Source organism: Aulonocara stuartgranti, assembly GCF_965226115.1.
Source record: "Aulonocara stuartgranti genome assembly, chromosome: 18".
Classification (NCBI taxonomy): Eukaryota; Metazoa; Chordata; class Actinopteri; order Cichliformes; family Cichlidae; genus Aulonocara; species Aulonocara stuartgranti.
The window spans coordinates 27,850,882-27,870,160 of record NC_138954.1 but is presented as its reverse complement, the minus strand read 5'-3'; the positions used below and the strand labels follow the sequence as shown (position 1 = coordinate 27,870,160).

The following is a 19,279-nucleotide window of genomic DNA, read 5'->3' as shown; positions in this document are numbered from 1 at the left end:
AGTGTTACGAACAGCTGATCGGATCGGCAAAGCGTGTTTCTGGAATATTATGATTTGGTTCCTGCAAGTGCTTTTTATGCAGTTTTTGCAAAGCTATATGTGGAAGGAAACTGTGACCTAGGACAAGCTGATGGCATAAGATTTAAGTACAATTCCTCCGGTTTCATATGCAAAAAAAATTATTGCACTAGCTTACGTGGTTGCAGTGCTACCGGGATTTAAAAATAGTTACACAAAACGGAGCGTTCCCGCTCCGTCTGGCTTTAAAGGGTTAAACCAGGGGCGATTTTAGCCCATTTTTGGTGGTGCTGAAGCACCCCCAAAATGAATCAAAGTACCCCCAAAGATTTCTTACTTTTTTGACTTTTTTTTGATCAACAAATGGATAAATAAAAAGCCGAACAGCAATGCTGATTTTTTAGAGAGTCTTAGCTTACATTTCATATTTTCAGTTGTTTCCCTCCACGGATAAACAAACTCTCTAAATCGGTTTCAATTGTGTACTGATGTACACAACAATGGACATATGGAGCTTCTTTCAAAGAAAAAACTCAGGTAGATGTTATTTTATATATTATGCTTTGGATGTTGTTCAGTATATCTATGCAAAACATGAGGAATTTCAATACACAGCAGTATATTCACAGTTGAAACCAGATATTTACATACACTTTATGGAGAAAACATAAAAACTTTTTTTTACTGTTAAACATCAATTTAGAGTAAACTTTTGTTTTAGATAAATAAATGTTGAAATATCTTTTGAATTAGTTAAATGTCAGAATAAAAAGAGGGAGCTGTCTATTTTAATCACTTTCATCAAATTTAGGAGTACATATACACTAAGTTTATTGTTAATTAATAGGAAAACTCCAGACGATTCCATTCTGAGCTGAAGAAGCTTCTGATAGGTTAGTAGAGTCCATGTGAGTAAACTGGTGGCACAGCTGTGGATGCATATAAGGCAAAACACAGAGCCTGTTTCTTTGAAATGGGAAAATCAAAAGATGTCAACCAAAACACCAGGAAAAGAATTGTGGAGCTCCATAAGTGTGGCTCAATTTTGAATACAATTTGGTGCCATTTGCAATTAAGAAATACAGATAGTTTCTCTCTTTACTCTTAAAGTTAACAAATATGTTTTTTATATTTATCAATCTAAAAAAAATAAACATTTAGTCTGATTTGATGTTACAATTAAAAAAGTGTTTGTGTTTTTATCTGAAGAGTACATAAATATCTGGTTTCAACTGTATATTTGATGATGTTGGTGTTTGGCTTGATTGTCAGCACAAAGAGGGAGAGAGAGGAACAGAGAGGGAGAGAGAGAATGACGACAGAACAGAGATGGAACAAGAGCAGGTGAGACACACATGTTAGTCAAATGGTTGAACATGTACCTAGTACCTAGTGTTTCTTTTTAGATGCCATTTGTTACTTTTCAAATTCTATGTTTATTAAGTTATGCAGGCTTGTTTGCACAACAAGGCTAAATAATTATATAAACTTTTCTCAATCTAAATATTGTACTTTGGTAGAATTAAAAAATAAGTGTAGTGCAGGTCTATGATGACTTTTAGTGCTACTATCATCTAGTTCTGATTCTAGATGCTAATGCTAAGCTAGCGTTAGCACAATTGAGCAGCAGCATCAATAACAGCCTGGTAGCACACCCGGACAGTGTCTTTATTGCGGCTGGGGATTTTAACCACGCGGACCTGAAATCTGTACTTCCCAATTTCCACCGTAATGTGAAGTGTGCTACCAGAGGAGATAGAACGTTGGACCAGGTGTACACCAACAAGGCGAATGCATACAGAGCCCAGGCTTATCCCCACCTGGGTCTGTCAGACCATCTCTCCCTTCTGCTACACCCAATATACACACAAAAGATCAAGAGCACTGGGATTACAACTAAAACCGTGAGAACATGGCCGCAGGATGCTATTCCGATGCTTCAGGACTGTTTCCACTGCACAGACTGGGATCGTGTCGCATTGGACAGTTACACCTCCACTGTCTTGGACTACATCTGTTTCTGTGTGGACAATGTAACAACTTGGAAACGATTCAGTGTGTTCCCTAATAATCCACCCTGGATGACACACGGAGTTCAACAACTTATTCGAACGAGGAACAACGCTTTCAAATCCGGGGACCAGGAGGCATACAGTGCTGCCAGGGCCAACCTGAGAAGAGGCATCAAGACTGCCAAGCAGCAGCACAGGAGGCGTATCGAGGCCAGGTTTGAGAACAACACAAACCCAAGGCAGGTCTGGGAGGGCATCAGGGCTATCACGGACTACAAAAGGAGAACACCATCACCCTCAGCCGACAGTTCTACTCTGGCTGAGGATCTAAATCTCTTTTATGCCCGTTTTGATAGGGAGAACACCGACCCTGTCCTGTCCCCTCTCCCCTCAACCGATCCTGCTCCAGTCCTGAGCACTCATGAGCTGAGGCGTGTGTTCCGGAGCATTAACACCAGGAAGGCGGCCGGGCCGGATGGAGTGCTGGGCCGGGTGCTAAAAGACTGTGCTGCGGACCTGGCGGACGTCTTCACCTCTATATATAACACCTCGTTGTCCTGTTCACTGGTACCATCCTGTTTCAAAGCAGCAACCATCGTTCCCATCCCAAAACAGTCAAATGTCACATGTCTGAACGATTTCAGACCTGTGGCACTCACCCCCATATCCCGCCAAATGCCTGGAGAGACTGGTCATTAAACACATCAGAGCTGCTTTTCCACCATCCCTGGACTCGCACCAGTTTGCATACAGGGAGAACCGGTCAACCGAGGATGCGATCGCCATAGTGCTGCACACATTACTGAAGCACTTGGAACATAGGAACACCTATGCACGGCTCCTCTTTGTAGACTACAGCTCGGCTTTTAATACCATCCGGCCATACAAACTCCGTCCCAAACTCCACCAACTGGGACTTAACTCCTCTCTGTGCAACTGGATTGTGGACTTCCTCACTAACCGTAGACAGAGTGTCAGAGTGGGTAAGAACACCTCTTCCACCCTTGTGGTCAACACCGGTGCCCCTCAGGGGTGTGTTCTGAGCCCTCTGCTATACACTCTCTTCACCCATGACTGTATTTCCTCCTGCGCGTCCAATCTCATTGTTAAGTTTGCCGATGACACTACAGTGCTCGGACTTATATCCAACAACGATGAGACAAACTATAGGACAGAGGTGCAACAACTAGAGTCATGGTGCCACGACAATAACTTGGTCTTAAACACCAAAAAGACCAAGGAGATCATTGTAGATTTCCGGAAGAGGGGTCATAACAACCATCTGCCTCTCTTCATTGGCAGTGAGGCGGTGGAGAGGGTGAGCAGTTTTAAATTCTTGGGGGTAACTGTGACCGAGGACCTGTCCTGGGGCAACCATATCACCTCAGTTGCACGGAAGGCCCAACAGCGCCTCTACTACCTGAGGAGACTGCGGAGCGCACACATTCCCAGATCTCTGATGTTGAACTTCTACAACTGTGCCATCAGCAGCGTTCTGATGTATGGATTTCTAGTGTGGTTCCCCAGCTGCACCAAGGCCGATCAGCAAGCACTCCAGCGGGTGGTGAAAGAAGCTGGCAGAATTATTGGAACAAGTTTGCCAGAGATCAGTAATATCTTCCCCACTCGCTGGTCGTGTCCAAATTCATGGGCTGCATCCTCCTGAGGCCGCATTTGTAGACCGATTACGTCACAGCGACGCGCCGAAGGCTGTCCAAATTCGTAGACTCCTCCGAATGCAGCCGACAAATGCGTCCTCATTTTCCCCGAATTTGAAGGATGGGTCGGGTGTGTCCTTCGTGGCCTACCATATCCCAGAATTCATAGCGCGGCCCAGCCAAACTCCAGTTTCCAACAATGGCGGCCGCTACTAAGTTTTAAAATTACTCATACTAATCTTTCTGGGTCACAAAATAAACTTTTAACATATTTTCAGGCGAGAACGTAGTTGTGTAAACATCAAATATCTACTCGGTTTATCAAGATATCTCATATTTGCAAAAGTGCTTCGACGTTTTCGGAGACGTCTGCTACCCACCAGCTCGATAGCTAGCCGGGAGCTCGAGGGTTACTGATGCGGCCGAGAACGGCACAACTCCCGGCACATCATTTTCAGATCACCGCGGACTTTCGCTGCTCGGGTTAAACGTAATATATAAGTCACTTAGACAACCTAAAAATGTTATTGTTGGGCTTTTTTCAGTGTTTTGTTTGTTCGTGAGTAAATCGGTTTGGCTGAGATTAAAGTTATTAGATTAGATTAGATAAAATAAAACTTTATTAATCCCCCGGGTGGGTTCCTCCTTGATTTTTACACAGCTGACTAAACGTCAAACAGAAAACTGATTAAACAAAAGTATGAGACAGTTGAGAATTTACGCCAGTGTCCTGTTATACTTTAGATAGCAAGGATCAGACGGCTGAGTTTATTAAACTCCACCGAGACAGCGGTGACGCTAATCAGAAGGCTAGACCGTCCAATTTCACGGCCGTTTACTTCCGGCCTACTCGATCTTCTGAGGACCCGGCCCACGTAGACCGCGAAGGCCGGGTCCTCAGGAGGATGCAGCCCATGAATTTGGACACGACAGTTGTCTGAGGAGGGTGCACAGTATCCTGCGGGACCAACATCACCCTGCACGCCACCTTTTCCATCTGCTGCCCTCAGGGAGAAGGTACAGGTCTATACAGGCCAGAACATCCAGACTGGCCAACAGCCTGTATCCACAGGCTGTGAGGCTCCTGAACTCTCTGGCCCCCTCTCACGGACAATAACCATATCCAACTTCTTAATAGCAATGAACTGGTCTGCATTGGTGCATCATATCTTTATTCTCTTGTACAATAATATTGAATGGGTTGCATTGTTGTACTTTGTCATGTTTCTCAGGTCTTTGTCTGAATTTCTACGAACATTACTTGTCATGTTCTCATGTTATTGCTAAGGATTGTCTTATTGCATTGGAGTCACACTGGGTTAAATATGTACACTTGGGTTTTAAGGGGTATTTATTATTTTCTTCTTCTTTTTTTATTTACGGGTTGTATGGAAGCCCCAAACGCAATTTCATTGTTCTCTGACAATGACAATAAATAAATACTTACTTACTTACTTACTTCCCTCTTGGTTACTGTTGTAGTCCTGTTTTAATGCGGATCAGTTCTGGGTCTGGTTGAATTGGTGATGGTGCTTGCTCAGGTACTACTCTAAGCACCTGGTTGTGACGCCAACGATACCGACCATCAGCCAGGGCCTTTCGGCAGCTCCTGAGGAGGTGTTCTAGGGTGCCTCTTCTAGAGCACAGCGGACAGTCTGATGTCTCACTCTTCCTGCCCACATGGAGGTTAACTGGGCTTGGTAGGGTGCTGTATACTTCCTGCACGAGGAATCGGACTTGGTGGAAGTTGGGTTCCTGCATGATGACTTGGCGCTGCAAGGTACTCTCCCACCTTGTCCATGCTCCTTGCTGCCTGAGTCCTACGGCCCTGCTCACTCGCTTCTCCTCATCACCTGCTTGTACCTCTTCCTGGAGTAGCTGGTGTCCTTTCCCGGCACCTTGGTGACCTGGGCCTTTGGGAAATAAGACTATAAACATGGCCAGCATGTAACGTCTCACTCTGTAACAGTGAATAAGCTCATTGTGGGCCTGTGACTCAATGTCACAGGAACACAACACTGATTTGTGTCCTTGCACACAAACATTTCTCCAGATACTGAAAGTATCAACAGGGAAGATGTGGTGGGACATACTGAGCTTGTGGATAAGATCATGAGTAAAGCAGAAGATACCTGCAGAACTTTCCTCAACCTCCTGCAAACTGATGAAGACATTTAAAGTACTTTCCCTGAACTGAAGAACTTACATATCATTGACACCCTGTTTCTACCTAAGCCTGACCAAGCTTCGTTACTTCAGCATAGTAATTACACACAGAGAAATGTTGTGTCTGAGATCATGTTCAGGTTGGATGTGCAACTCTGTTTCTCTCTGATTCCCTCGCATGTTCTATCACATGAGGGCTCCAGTCAAATGGAGGTGAGGTCCTACTTCTGGAAAGGCAGAGGACCTGTGAGTGTCTGAGCGGTCAGCTGTAGAGCTGATACTTGTATTGCTAATAAAATTAGGAGTATTTTTTAAGATTCTGCTTTGAGACTTTTCTGAAGTTATTTTTGTGGATTTGTGTCTGATTTTTAAACCTGACTTGGAGCAGGGTGCACCAGCTGAACTGTGGTTAAATGTTCAGATGATCAGTAACCATTAATAACTAAGTAGTAGTATTTCTAACTACTTATTTCAACACAAATCGTCAATATTTGTCAATTAAAGCTAGCAACACTGAGCTGTTGCAACAACCAGCAGACCTGGTTAGTTGGGTTTTTTCTGTATAAAAAAGAAAATGGAAAAAAAAAAATCCAAAACAATAACTAAATGAAAATTAATAATAATAATGGATACTTTATTGATCCCCATGGGGAAATTACTTGTTTTTCTCTGCATTTGACCCATTCACTCAGTGAAGCAGTGGGCAGCCACTAAGCAGGCGCCCGGGGAGCAGTGTACCTTGCTCAGGGGTACCTCAGGGTAGCCGTTCAGTGGATTCGAACCCCCGACCTTCCGATCATGGGGTGACCACTTTACCTACTGAGCTATCCCTGCCCTAATTAATTAATGCACGAGGACAACACCTATGATTAAATGTACTGACACTCAACTAATAAAATCGAGAACAGAATGTTTTGGAGAGACAAGAACTCATCCAGAATTCATTAACTGTGTATAGAGATGGGTGGAGCGATCCAATAAGTCACTCCCCTTTTACGCGCAATTTGATCTGCTGTCGATAATCAGGGTGTGAGGGGCAGAGAAAGCTTCCGCGCTCCCATGAAAACGCGTTCACAGACTAAAGCTAAAAGAATTTAGACTTTAGATTAAAACTAACTCAAATGTTGTTGTCAAAAGTAGCGCTTGTCTATACTGTGAAATATTGGTAAAGAGTAAAGGAAAACAGTAAATCAGCCACGTCTCATAGCCGGAAAGGTAAAAGAGCGCAGAAACTCACTGTCACCGGGATCAGGTTTTGAGAAGTTTCCACCTGTAGCATCCTCTGCAAAAATGAAGACACAGTGTTAGAGTCCGATCCCTGTGATGGTGTTTCAGTCGATCACACAGAGAAGAACAGTAATATTAAAACATCACACATGGGTGTAATATTACATTCATTAAAGTACCTGACCCACACAGCCATCACGTATTATGGCTTCAGTTGCACATTTATACAGAGGAATGAAGCAGCCAGCAGCTCCATCAGAGCGATCAGGACATTTTATAAGATTATTATTACTAAAACAAGTCTAAGTCCAGATTGTATTGTGGGACTGGAGTTAATTTAATTTATTGTATAAATGTGCGAATCTGCCATCAGCCCAGTTACTCGTTATTAGTCAATCGGTCGTTAAGTTTTCGCTCTGTAGCATGCAGTAGCCCAACACTCAGTCCTCATTAAACTCCGACCTCCGTTTGTGCGGGCTTTACTTTATCGATGCAGAATCACAGTCGTTAATCTTACCGAGTTTTTTCGCCGGCTGATTGCAGCCGATCCTTTCCAGGATCTCGTGAACCACCGTCAGAGCCCGCTCCTCGGTAAAAGTAGACACCAGCACGTCTGTGATCTGCAGACGGCTTTTGTCCTCCACCCTGTTGCGTTTTACCCGCGGCTCTTCTCTGCGGTCCAGAAGCTGGTGGCAGAACCTCTCAAAATCCCCCTTTGATAGGTTCTCCAGAGTGTCTGCCAAAGCGGATTTAATAGTTTTGGCCATTCTTCACCGAGATCCAAGACTGAGCCTCTGATTGTAACCGCTGTTGCTTTCTGGTGTGTTGCCAGAGAAGTTAACTACGTAATTCCTTTCTGAGCAATTCGAAACTATAGTCAAGAGAAAAAAAAAGATACATTCAAATGCCTTTGGAAACAGAAGACCTCTAATGAAAGCAAATGGACACGAGTACTCATTAAAATAGCTCAGTCTGTTTCACGACTTTTACAGATTATTTCAGTGTAGGTGTTTCACAAGCCCATTTATTTATTTATTTATTTATTTATTTATTTTGTCATATTGCATCGGAGCAAACACAGCATCTCCGATTCTCTCTCGGACACCTTTATCAAAGTTTATGCTAAACTTACAGTCTTCTTTAACCGTGCCACCACAAGCCCAAAACATTTCAGCCTTTCTAAAGTAACATAAGGACACTGCGATGTTTGTCAGCATGGAACAAATGAGAGAAGCCCATTAACTGCAGGTCCTCAAAAGCTCACTGGATGAGTCACAAGCAGGAAGTAACAAGCACAGTTACAGTTACACAATTCCTCGTTCATCACTCATTTCCAGCCAACCACCTTATACATCACATCCGTTTATTACAGTATAACAGCATATTTTCAAGATATGAGTGCGAACAACAACATTTCATTCTTTTAGAGAAACACAAACAACTTTCATATTTCGGGGCTCACAAGTCAGTGACACCACCGCTTAAATCCAAAGGCGATAAACTCACCATGCTCTCTGTTCTCCTTCCTTTTTTAAGCACCATTTGTTTGCTTTTCTTTCTAATAATTTAAACTGCTGCTGCACCGGCTAACTAGGAACTGCGTACTCTTGTACAAATGAGAGGGCGCAAGGTCCGGATGTATAAGTAATGTATTTCCCAGCATATAAAACATTTCAGAAAAAATCAGTGGACTGTGTAATGACTGTAAATTGAAAGTGAAAGCTTATATACATAAGGAAAATGTAAACTGCATAACAACAAAGTAGAACCATGTCATGAAAAAATAATGTCAGTGTTCCAGAGAACAGGGTACAGTGAAATGTTTTTCTGGTTACACCCTAAGCAACAAAAAGAAGAATCCATTTCATTCATGGATGTGTTTTAATGTAATGGGTGAAAAAATAGTACAGTTTACAATACACAACAATAACAACACAGTGAAAATAAAAGTGCCACAGGTTCCCAGTAAGGGCCTTATACTATGAGAGACTGCAGGAATTTATATTTACAACAGTGATGAAAAACAAAGAAAGTAAAATCAAAGTTAGTTAAAACAGTAAAAATAACCTTGAGATTGTGTAAGACAGCTGTGCAAATTGCATTAATAAATGATATGTGCACTATAAATGTAAGAAAAACAGCTGGATGAAACTATAATAGAAAATATGTTTGGGATCTTGTGCCTGACAGGTGTGTTCACCGGTCACAGAGTGAAGGATTATTATACAGATATATTTAAAGAATGGAATGATTTCCTGAAGCGCTCTTTATGGCATCAGTGGGAGAAGGAGAGTGTGGAGTGGAGCGGGAGTGAAGCTTGTCCATAATGGAGAGCAGTTCAGTGACCTTTGACCCTCACTGACTCAAACGCCTCAAAATTCTGATGCTTCTAGCTTTGCAGATTAGTTTATTAATTTATACAAAATAATTAAAATTTATTATATTTATTTAACTTAGACTGTAAATTTAATATTACAGAACATGTTCTTCATTAAGAACACAAAGTTTCATCAAATATTAATAATATTCTATATTTAAATAGCACAATAGCTTGTAAACACTGATGTTTTAACGTTTGAAACCCCTTTGAGCTCCATGTTTCAATTACTGCGAACAGCTAGGAGATTAAAAGACAATGTGGTTTTCAAAAGGCATAAAACTTGACACATTTCTTGACTGTTCGGAGCAGGATTTGTTTATTTCCATCTTTTACAGTTTTAAAATAATAAAAAGGGCCCAAAGTAAATGTTTAGGGACCCCACAGTTCCCCACAGCATGTAAACTCTTTTTATAGCAGTTGAATCTCTTTTAATTCTTGTTTTGCAGATTTCTTCCTTCCACCTTCATCTGTTTCTGATTCTTGGTCCATCTTGCGTGTGGCTTTTTTTGGAACAGATTTTCCACAATGTTTATCTCAGGGGAGTGAGAGAAATGGTTAAACCTTCAGCTTAAAACCTTGGAGGTAGCGTATACTCATCTAAAGCAGGGTTAAGGAAAGCTTCCAGTCTGCATGCTTGCTTGAGTGTAAAATTTTATAACAGGTTAGCTCTGAACAGATGGATGATCCAGTTTGGCAACAATAGAAACGGAAAACACTGAGCTATGACTAACTTTACAGGAAAAAGAGAACTGGTTTTACTTGAAATGGCATTTTTAGCAATGAAATCTTTTTATTCTATGAGATCTGAAAGGACAAAATGCATCTAATGAAACAAAAATGGCACTAACAAAAATTACATAACAATGGAGTCTTATTTTATGAAATTCTTTGGGTTTAAAACTTTAACGAGACAACAGTTATTTGTTTTGAAATAAATCTGTAGTTGGAGCTTGTGTGTGAGTACTAGATCTCTCAGTTTACAGAAAACCTTTCACATTGAGATTTCCAGCTGTCGTGAAGTCTTTCACCTGCAAAACATAAAATAAATCATAGCATATAGTCTTTATATGAACAAACGACAGGAAGATCAACTCTGTCCAGACGAGAATCTAATTTCCTCCAACGGCTTCTGTGACTGAAAAACACAAATGAAACAAAATGAAACAAAACTTTAACACTTTGTAGGGCTGCATTTTAACACAGACCATCCATCCATCCATCTTCATCCGCTTTATCCGAGGCCGGGTCGCGGGGGCAGCAGCCTAAGCAAAGAGGCCCAGACCTCCCTCTCCCCAGCCACCTCCTCCAGCTTATCCGGGGGAACACCAAGGCGTTCCCAGGCCAGCCGAGAGATATAACCTCTCCAGCGTGTCCTGGGTCCAGTGGCGTGTCTAGAAAATTTTTGTTGGGGGGGGGGAGGTAGGGGCACAGATTTGGAGAAGGGTGGCAGATGTAATTGGCAGATAATGTTTAAAAAAAAATTCTACCAACCGTTAACCATAATTCAATAATCCTATAAACCTAATAACCGAATGCACTTTTAACTCTTATTAGAATGAGATTTTAACCATTACGGTGAATAGTTTTCAGATACTTCGTTGATAAAGTACAAGAGATACAATCAGTCAGTGTTTATTCAGCATTCAAGGACATCAATATTTGCATAGTATTTTGACTGACATATAGTGCACATATGTTTTGGGCAAAAACATTTTTGAGTATTAAAATACGAACATTTGTAGCAAACAATTGACAAATTAGCCAATGCCAATGTAAAACTTTATCTGCCTGTTAAAAAAAAGAAGATAATCTTCTCACAAACTGGTGTTTGATTTTGAAACAGGAAAAAAGTGGGGAAACAACTGAAAAGACTAACATTTGAATAAAACCTGAAAGCAAGTAAATACTTTCTTTGCTGCCTTATGGTAAACTTTGGTAATATTGATAAAGAACAACACTGGCTGATGATGAAATACAGTCAGCTGGCATGGTGACACTGACAGTATTAACCTGCAGGGCTGGACTGGGACACAAAATCGGGCATTTTGACCGGCTCACCAGGTATTAAAGCCATAAAGACTTTGAATGAAAACAAATACTGTTGTGACAGTGCCCATATGGAAAAGAAATAGTAAAAACTTATATGATTTACTCATGAAAGTGGCCACTTTCTCATTACTTTCATATATTGTTTTAGTAAGTATCCAAAACATACAAGTTTCATTATATAATTTTTCAAGGGATCTTATATCTGTTTTTACTCTTGTATGCTTTTCATACAAGTTTCACACAAGACAGATACAAACTTTATAAGATTTATATATATCTTTTCCATATGTACACTGTCTTGTTGGTATATGTATTTCTATATATATCTATATATAGAAATACATATCCAAATTGATTTCTATACATTTTACGTCAGATAAAAACTTTGGTTGTAAGATTCAGATAATTATTTAATAAAAGCTAGATATTTTAAATGAGAATAAGAAAGAAAAGTATTTCTTTGTGCCCCCTTCTCCCTGTTAATGCTCTACCTGCCCCCCTGGCAAAACTTTGCAAGACCCGCCCCTGCACAGTTACCAGCTGTCAGCTACCTAAAAAAGGATCCTGGTGTTATTTGTCTCTCAGAAACAGTTCATAACTTCCCTTCAACTCATTCATGTCACCTAAAAAGTAAACCTGTTTCTCCATCACAGCTCTGATGATTCAGTAAGGACATCTCCTGGTTTCATCTTCATGTTTCCCTCTCATCACATATCCAAACCATCATGACCAGCAGCTTTACAGCTGTGGCTCCAGCAAACATCAGCTGATACTAGAAATTAATATTAAATAAATTCTAACAACAGCTGATCAAGCTTAAATGTGCTGCTGTTGTTTAGCGCGACATCTGCTGGTTTCCTGTTTCTGGCGCAAACTGGGCCGTTACAAAAAAAAAATAATAATAAGTCACCGGGCATATGCCCGGTATGCCCGATGGCCAGTCCAGCTATGTTAACCTGCAACCAAATCTGCAGCTCCATACAGCAATGTTACAACTTAGATTATATCTTATAACTCATAACTCTTATGTTAGCTCCCCTCAGTCGTGAGACATTTGAATATTATTCCCCACCTTTTCTCCAATTGGCAGCCGGTCTTGACCATGTATGGTCCAAAGCAGTCTATTCCTGTGGAATAGAAAGGTGGTTTGAATAACCTAAGACGAGCAGCAGGCAAGTCTGACATTTTTGGAATGATGATCTCCATTTCTGCATTTCTACATGCAGCGCAGCTATACTGATAACTGCGTACTGCTTCCCTTCCTCTGAGAATCCAAAATTTCTGACGTAGTTCAGCAAAAAGTCTTTCTGAACCAGCATGATGCAGTTTGTCATCATAATCTTGTATGATTAATTTGGTCACTGGATGAGCAGGATCGAGTACTATTGGGTGAATGACATTCAACTCCAAGTCTGGGCTTTGCCGTAGTTGGCCTCCTACATGGATAAGTCCAGAAAACGGGTTAAATCTTCACTGAAACTGTCCACTTGTGCCTGACGAAGGATTTCTTGTTCTGCTGTTAGATAATCAGCTGCAGAAGGAATTGATTTTTGATTGGCTAGTGAACGAGCCATGAAATCCAATAGCTCTTGGTACCTGTCAAATCCCAAAATGACACCTTTTTCCCCGTGACTCAGAATACAGCAGATGAAAGCATCACCGTGCTCAAGAGCCTGCTGAGGATCAACAAAGCTGCTGCCATCCCACTCTTTAAAGTTGAACTTCTGCAGCTGAGACATGTCTGCCAGGAAAGCGACAAACGTCAGTGCCTGATCCATCTGATCCTTGGTGAGGTCTTTACACATAAGCACTTTGAAGCCCAGCCAGCTGAACACCTCTGCCAAGCTTTCTGCAAAAAATGTAATTAGAGAAAAATATTTAAGCACCAGATACTAACAAAAAAAAATCAGCCCCTGAAACTTACAGGCATCTTTATCTTTTCCTCTTCTTGCTTTACCATCAAAGAAGTTTGATAAACATCTGAAAGCAGGGGTGGGCAACTCCAGGCCTTGAGTGCTGGTGTCCTGCAGGTTTTAGATATCACTCAGGGTTAACACACCTGAATAAAATTATTAGTTCATTACCAGGCCTCTAGAGAATTACAAGAACGTTGTGGAGGTCATTCAGCCATTTGAATCAGCTGTGTTGGATGAAGAACACATCTTAAATCTGCAGGACACTGGCTCTCGAGGTCTGGAATTGCCCATCCCTGTCCTAAAGAGTGGACACCAACACTTTACATGTGTTACTACAGGCTGCGTAACCACAGAATTTCATTTACATATCTGTCTCAAGCGATGTCACAAGTGTAGGAGGCTGTTTCTGCATCACCATCTTACCTGTGACATATTCCCATCTTGTGGCAGAACATGTGAGGGAAGGACAATAAAACTGAGTTAAAAAACCAAACACAACAGGAGACACAGCGTTTCTATACTGTGTTACGTGTGTGTTACCGTGCTGACATGAAAACACTTGGACAGGCTCAGATAAAAGGGGGGTGTAAGTCAGCTGTAAACTCGCCAGCAGAGGGAAAGTGTCTTCAACGGCGCCGTCGGTTTGCAGGAGGTTCAGGAAGTCTTTGCATTTATCTTCTCCTTTATTCATGATCTTATCCAAGAGCTCACTGACGTGTGTCTCCATGTTTACGTTGTTGATGCGTTTAAGATTCTTGTACTCCCACTGAGTGATCAGCTTATTCTCATAAACTTTGTTGAGAATTAGCCCGTAGTCTCCGGACAGAATCTCATGAATGGCTGTTTTATTGCTCCTTATTGCATTTTGGGCCGACATGCTGAATCTGCGCTAAAGGAAAGAGAGCTGATCCCAAACACTAATGTCTATTAGAATGAATCAAATCAAATCACTTTTATTGTCACATCACATGTGGAGGTACACTGGTACAGTACATGCGAGTGAAATTCTTCTGTGCAAGTTTGACAAGCAACGGAGGTGTGCAAAATTAGAACAAGCAAAATATAAGAATATAAGAATGGGTAAATCAAGATTTTATAAAGTAGTTTAACTACAGCTTACTATCATACTAATAGTTGCACATTAAATTACAGCACACAAAACGTAATTCTCTTATGGTCAGCTGGAACTTCTTCTGGCCTTGAAAACGAAACCTCGTTCCTTCTGGGAAGTTTGTTGTATTCTGTTCTGACTATCAGCCGTCAGAAACTATCCCGCGTTCTCAGAACAAACTCGGAAGTGACTCTCAGATCCTATAATAACGACTACATGCTGTACAAAAGTGCCCTGTACTTCTCGACAGCAGGAATAACAGGTTTACAGCCTTTGGTGTAGCACTGAAAGTGTCATGGTCCCTGTGCCCTGCTGGTCAATCCTCTATTGGGCAATATGTTTGTGGTTTGTTTGCTCTCTCGCCCTCTCTCTCTCACTCTCTCTCTCTCTCTCGCCACGGCGATGCTCACTGCGGGCTCCCGCTGCTGGCCCACACACCTGCTCATCACCACACCGGCCGCTGATCCCAGCTGATTACTGCACTACTTAGATGGCGAGTCTGCACTAGTCTTCGCTGGATCGTTGAACTATCAGCGTCAGTCAAACTTGTGTATCTGCCAACCTGTATCTTGAAAGCCCTTTGTTATTATCCCGCTAACCCGACCTTTTGTGTTTAGATCGTTTTTGGAACCGGATTCTGAGAGGAGTGACTGAGGAGGAGCTTTTGTACAGAAAGTGTGGAGCACCTTTTCCCCTAACCCTGTTTCCCACGGACCCTGGCGACCCGGACCCGTTTCCCCTGCACATTGTACATAGCCACTTGGTGATTGTGTTCACTGTGAATAAACGCACTGTTCTTCGCTTAAAGGGAAACCCTGGCCTGCGCCTGAGTCTCTTTCGGAACCCCTAACAGAAAGAGGCTGTGCTACAGCACGGAGACATCACTGCACCACATGACTATGCAAAATGTGCGTGCCCATACACGATCTTTGAATTGTAAATAATGATTAAACAAACAAACAAAAACTACATTTTAAGCAAGAAATTTCAGGAGCACATATGTATACGTGTGTATACCACGACAATTTCTTTGGTGAAGGCAGACCCTTTGTACATATGTATACTATATCACGTATCTGCCAACCTGCCTCAGACTCAGGGGTTCCACTCCCATTGCCCAATTCCCAAACTCTGAACAAGCCCCACTGGTATCTGAGGATGGAGGTTAGTTGTTTTTTTTAAGTCACAAAACATGTGGAATTGTTTAAGGACAATTGGAAATGTTTTTTTACATACTATTTTTTTTTGTAATAATAATATATTATCATTATTTTAACTCCATACTGAAACTCCACCTACCTATTAAAGTAGAAGAAGTCACTGCAAACCTTTTCTTAAAACTTAGGAAAGAAACTTCATATGTACTTTTTAATATTTTTAACTTTATCCATTACTGGATGAATTCTTAATAATTAAGTATAATGGGACAATATTCATAAAAACATACTCATTTCCACATTTGGTAATGAAATAACAGATGCAGAATGTATAAAAAAAATAAATCCAACAAGTAGCAGAAAGTAGTGATGGTCCAATTGAAGATCAAGCTCTGGCACTAGAAAAACAAAACAGGAAATGACGACTAAATAAGAGATGGGTAAAACATGGGGAACGTAAAATAAACTGAACCAAGGAACAGAATACAACAAACTATAATTATGAACAGAAGCCAGACTGCAGGTAAAAAGGCCTGAGAACATAAAGATAATGAAACCAGCCATACTATCGAAAAGGCACAAAAACTCTAAATTGCATAATTACAACAAAGTCAGGGTTAAACAGAAAACCTAAAAATAACAAATTGATAGCAGAAAAAAAGCCCTTGTACCTGAAATAACTCCATGAAGGTTTAGTTTCCCTCTCACTCTGTGGCCAGTAATGCTACTTGTAGGTGTGGTAGGTCCGTTACCCAATTTCCTTCGGGCTCAATAAAGTTTTATTGAATTGGTTTGGATCTAAAAGAATGTGCAACACACCACGTTTGAGGTTCACTTGTGATTACACTTCAGCTGAACTATCAACAGTGCATGCTTTAAGCTGGACGTGGACAACAGCGCAGATGGGCAGTAAAGAAGTACAAATAATTTGTTACTGTACTAAGTAGAGTTATAAGGTATATCTACTTTACTTGATTATTTTTTTGTGGCAACTTTTTACTTCTACTTCCTACATTTTCAAACCTGGCTGATTACTTTTGGCTTGATGTTTTTGAAGGGAGTTATTATTTCATCAGTGTGAGCCTTGAAAAATCAAACTGATTTGAGCCTAAACAGAAATCTATTGTTTGAAAACTTTTTTAGCTTTTTGATTGATTACGTAATGTTACTAGGTTTAAGAATGTAAAGACTCAGTTTAGGCAAAGCTCCCGTGAAGCTTTACTGCAGCACATGTAAAAACCTCCCAACACGAATAAAAACATTTTTCTCCCCAGTTGTGTTCACAGTCAGATTTATTCTTTGATATAAAACTGTGACAGTATAAAATGCAACACCGCAATGTGAGATTAAGATTTAGAAAAATAAAACATTTAAAATGATGAAAAAAGAGGGAAAATATAAAAACAACATTTTAAGAAACTGAGCTAATCATACATCCCTAGTTACACAGTAAGGTGTGCTGTGTTTCCATGATGACTTCAGCTGTGCTGAGGTTGCAGCACAAGTTTCTTCGTCAGGGTGAACTTCGGTTCAGGCATCTGCCTGGCTGGCTTGACTTCACCAGACTGGGAGCGCAAGGAGCCCTCTCTATGTGCTACATCATTGTTCACGAAGTAGAGGATGGAGGCGATGTCCTCGCCCCTAAGAGCATTTATAGAGATACAGAAACATGTTACTACTACTGTCAGGGTCAGTGTGCAGATGTGTTTGGTGATTTTAAAACAATTACCTGGGACAGCGCTCTTTCAGCTGCTCACAAAGAGACTGAACGAACCAGCTTCCAGTCAAGACGTTCTCATTGTTTATGATCACACAGAGGCCGACGGGCCGGCTGTTGATTTGATAAACATCCTAAAGAGTGGACACCAACACTTTACATGTGTTACTACAGGCTGCGTAACCACAGAATCTCATCTACATATCTGCCTCAAGCGATGTCACAAGTGTAGGAGGCTGTTTCTGCATCAGCATCTCACCTTTGACATATTCCCATCTTGTGGCAGAACATCTGAGGGAAGAACAATGAAACTGAGTTAAACAACCAAACACAACAGGAGACGCAGTGTTTCTATACAGTGTTACGTGTGTGTTACCGTGCTGACATGAAGACACTTGGACAGGCTCGGATAAAAGGGGGGTGTAAGTCAGCTGTAAACTCGCCAGCTGAGGGAAAGTGTCTTCAACGGCGCCGTCGGCTTGCAGGAGGTTCAGGAAGTCTTTGCATTTATCTTCTCCTTTATTCATGATCTTATCCACGAGCAGTGTTGGGAAGGTTACTTTTAAAATGTATTCCATTACAGAATACATGCCCCAAAATGTATTCTGTAACGTATTCCGTTACGTTACTCAATGACAGTAACGTATTCTGAATACTTTGGATTACTTAATATATTATCATGCTTTTTACAACAACGTGAATGTACTATTGCTGTGTGATTTATTACTATTACTGAAGGTCCGCGACTCCGAACTGTAGTAAAGGGACCTCTGACTAATAGGGCGGGGTCCCTGTCGGCTCATAGCTGAAAAATAGCTTTACTTTGTTGTGTGGGTCAACTTTTCTTGCGAGAGACAGAGAGAGGCGTTGAAAGACTGCTCCAACGGAACTTATTGTTTTCAGAGGAAAACACGAACACAGCGTACAGTCGAGTCTTAATAGCTTACTTACAACTGGGCTCGTCAGGCACTCTTCTTAGCTGAAGTGGTTATTAATATATTTACATGCTTCCAGCTCCCGTTTTTCCTCGATGACAACTCGTACCTTTCCACTCCCCTTTTTCTCCCTCCTCGCCCTCACAGACCCATAACGTGTATGGCAGTCCATTCTCCCTGCAATACGGACTACACTGCCCATGATGCTACATTCTTTAGAGCTATGCTTGTAGCATTCTGCCTGTTAGCTTAGCACAACAACAACAACAACGAAAAGGCGCTCTCTCACCCAGGAAACACACAGTCGCAGAGAGAGAGAGAGAGAGCGTCGCCCTGTAACCATGGCAACCGTAACGCTGCCGCCTGGAACAACAGAACGTAGCTGTCAAACAAAACCCAAACAGGCCTGACCCGCGACAAAATGAAACAGGAAAGTACCGCCGTGTAATCCATTTATTTCAACAAAGTAACTGTATTCTAAATACCACCTTTTTAAACGGTAACTGTAACGGAATACAGTTACTCATATTTTGTATTTTAAATACGTAACGGCGGTACATGTATTCCGTTACTCCCCAACACTGTCCACGAGCTCACTGACGTGTGCCTCCACATTTGCGTTGTTGATGCTTTTAAGATTCTTGTACTCCCGCTGAGTGATCAGCTTTTTCTCATAAACTTTGTTGAGAATTAGCCCGTAGTCTCCGGACAGAATCTCATGAATGGCTGTTTTATTGCTCCTTATTGCATTTTGGGCCGACATGCTGAATCTGTGCTAATGGAAAGAGTCAGAGGTGATCCTAAACACTACTGTCTATGAGAAGGAAGTGGTTTATTACAGCTTACTATCGTACTAATAACTGCACACTAAATTACATTAAATAAAACGTAATTCTCTTACGGTCAGCTGGAACTCCTTCTCTTCTTGAAAAC

General features: G+C 41.4%; 2 protein-coding genes across 3 annotated transcripts in view; both read right to left on the bottom strand.

Moving 5' to 3' along the window:
* LOC309693519 (caspase-8-like) overlaps positions 1-8,672 on the bottom strand; it is a 92,036-nt gene extending 83,364 nt beyond the window's left edge. Inside the window, exons 1-3 of one of the 2 annotated variants that reach the window (XM_082512816.1) lie at positions 8,588-8,672; positions 7,599-7,952; positions 7,092-7,136 (exon numbers count right to left, since the gene is read on the bottom strand). In XM_082512816.1, coding sequence (XP_082368942.1) covers positions 7,092-7,136; positions 7,599-7,848 — 295 coding nt within the window. In that variant the 5' untranslated portion in view covers positions 7,849-7,952; positions 8,588-8,672. Of the gene's footprint in view, positions 1-7,091; positions 7,137-7,598; positions 8,014-8,587 lie in introns of those variants that run through there. The other variant, XM_082512815.1, reaches the window with a different exon arrangement.
* Positions 8,673-9,794: 1,122 nt separating this feature from the next.
* Positions 9,795-18,158, bottom strand: LOC309693520 (uncharacterized protein). Its single transcript, XM_082512817.1, has 5 exons — positions 17,788-18,158; positions 17,671-17,702; positions 13,129-13,359; positions 12,583-12,637; positions 9,795-10,852 (listed from the first exon to the last, which is right to left on the bottom strand). Exons 1-5 carry the CDS (start codon positions 17,796-17,798, stop codon positions 10,693-10,695), a joined length of 489 nt encoding a protein of 162 aa, XP_082368943.1. The 5' UTR covers positions 17,799-18,158; the 3' UTR covers positions 9,795-10,692.
* Between the last annotated feature and the right edge of the window lie 1,121 nt (positions 18,159-19,279).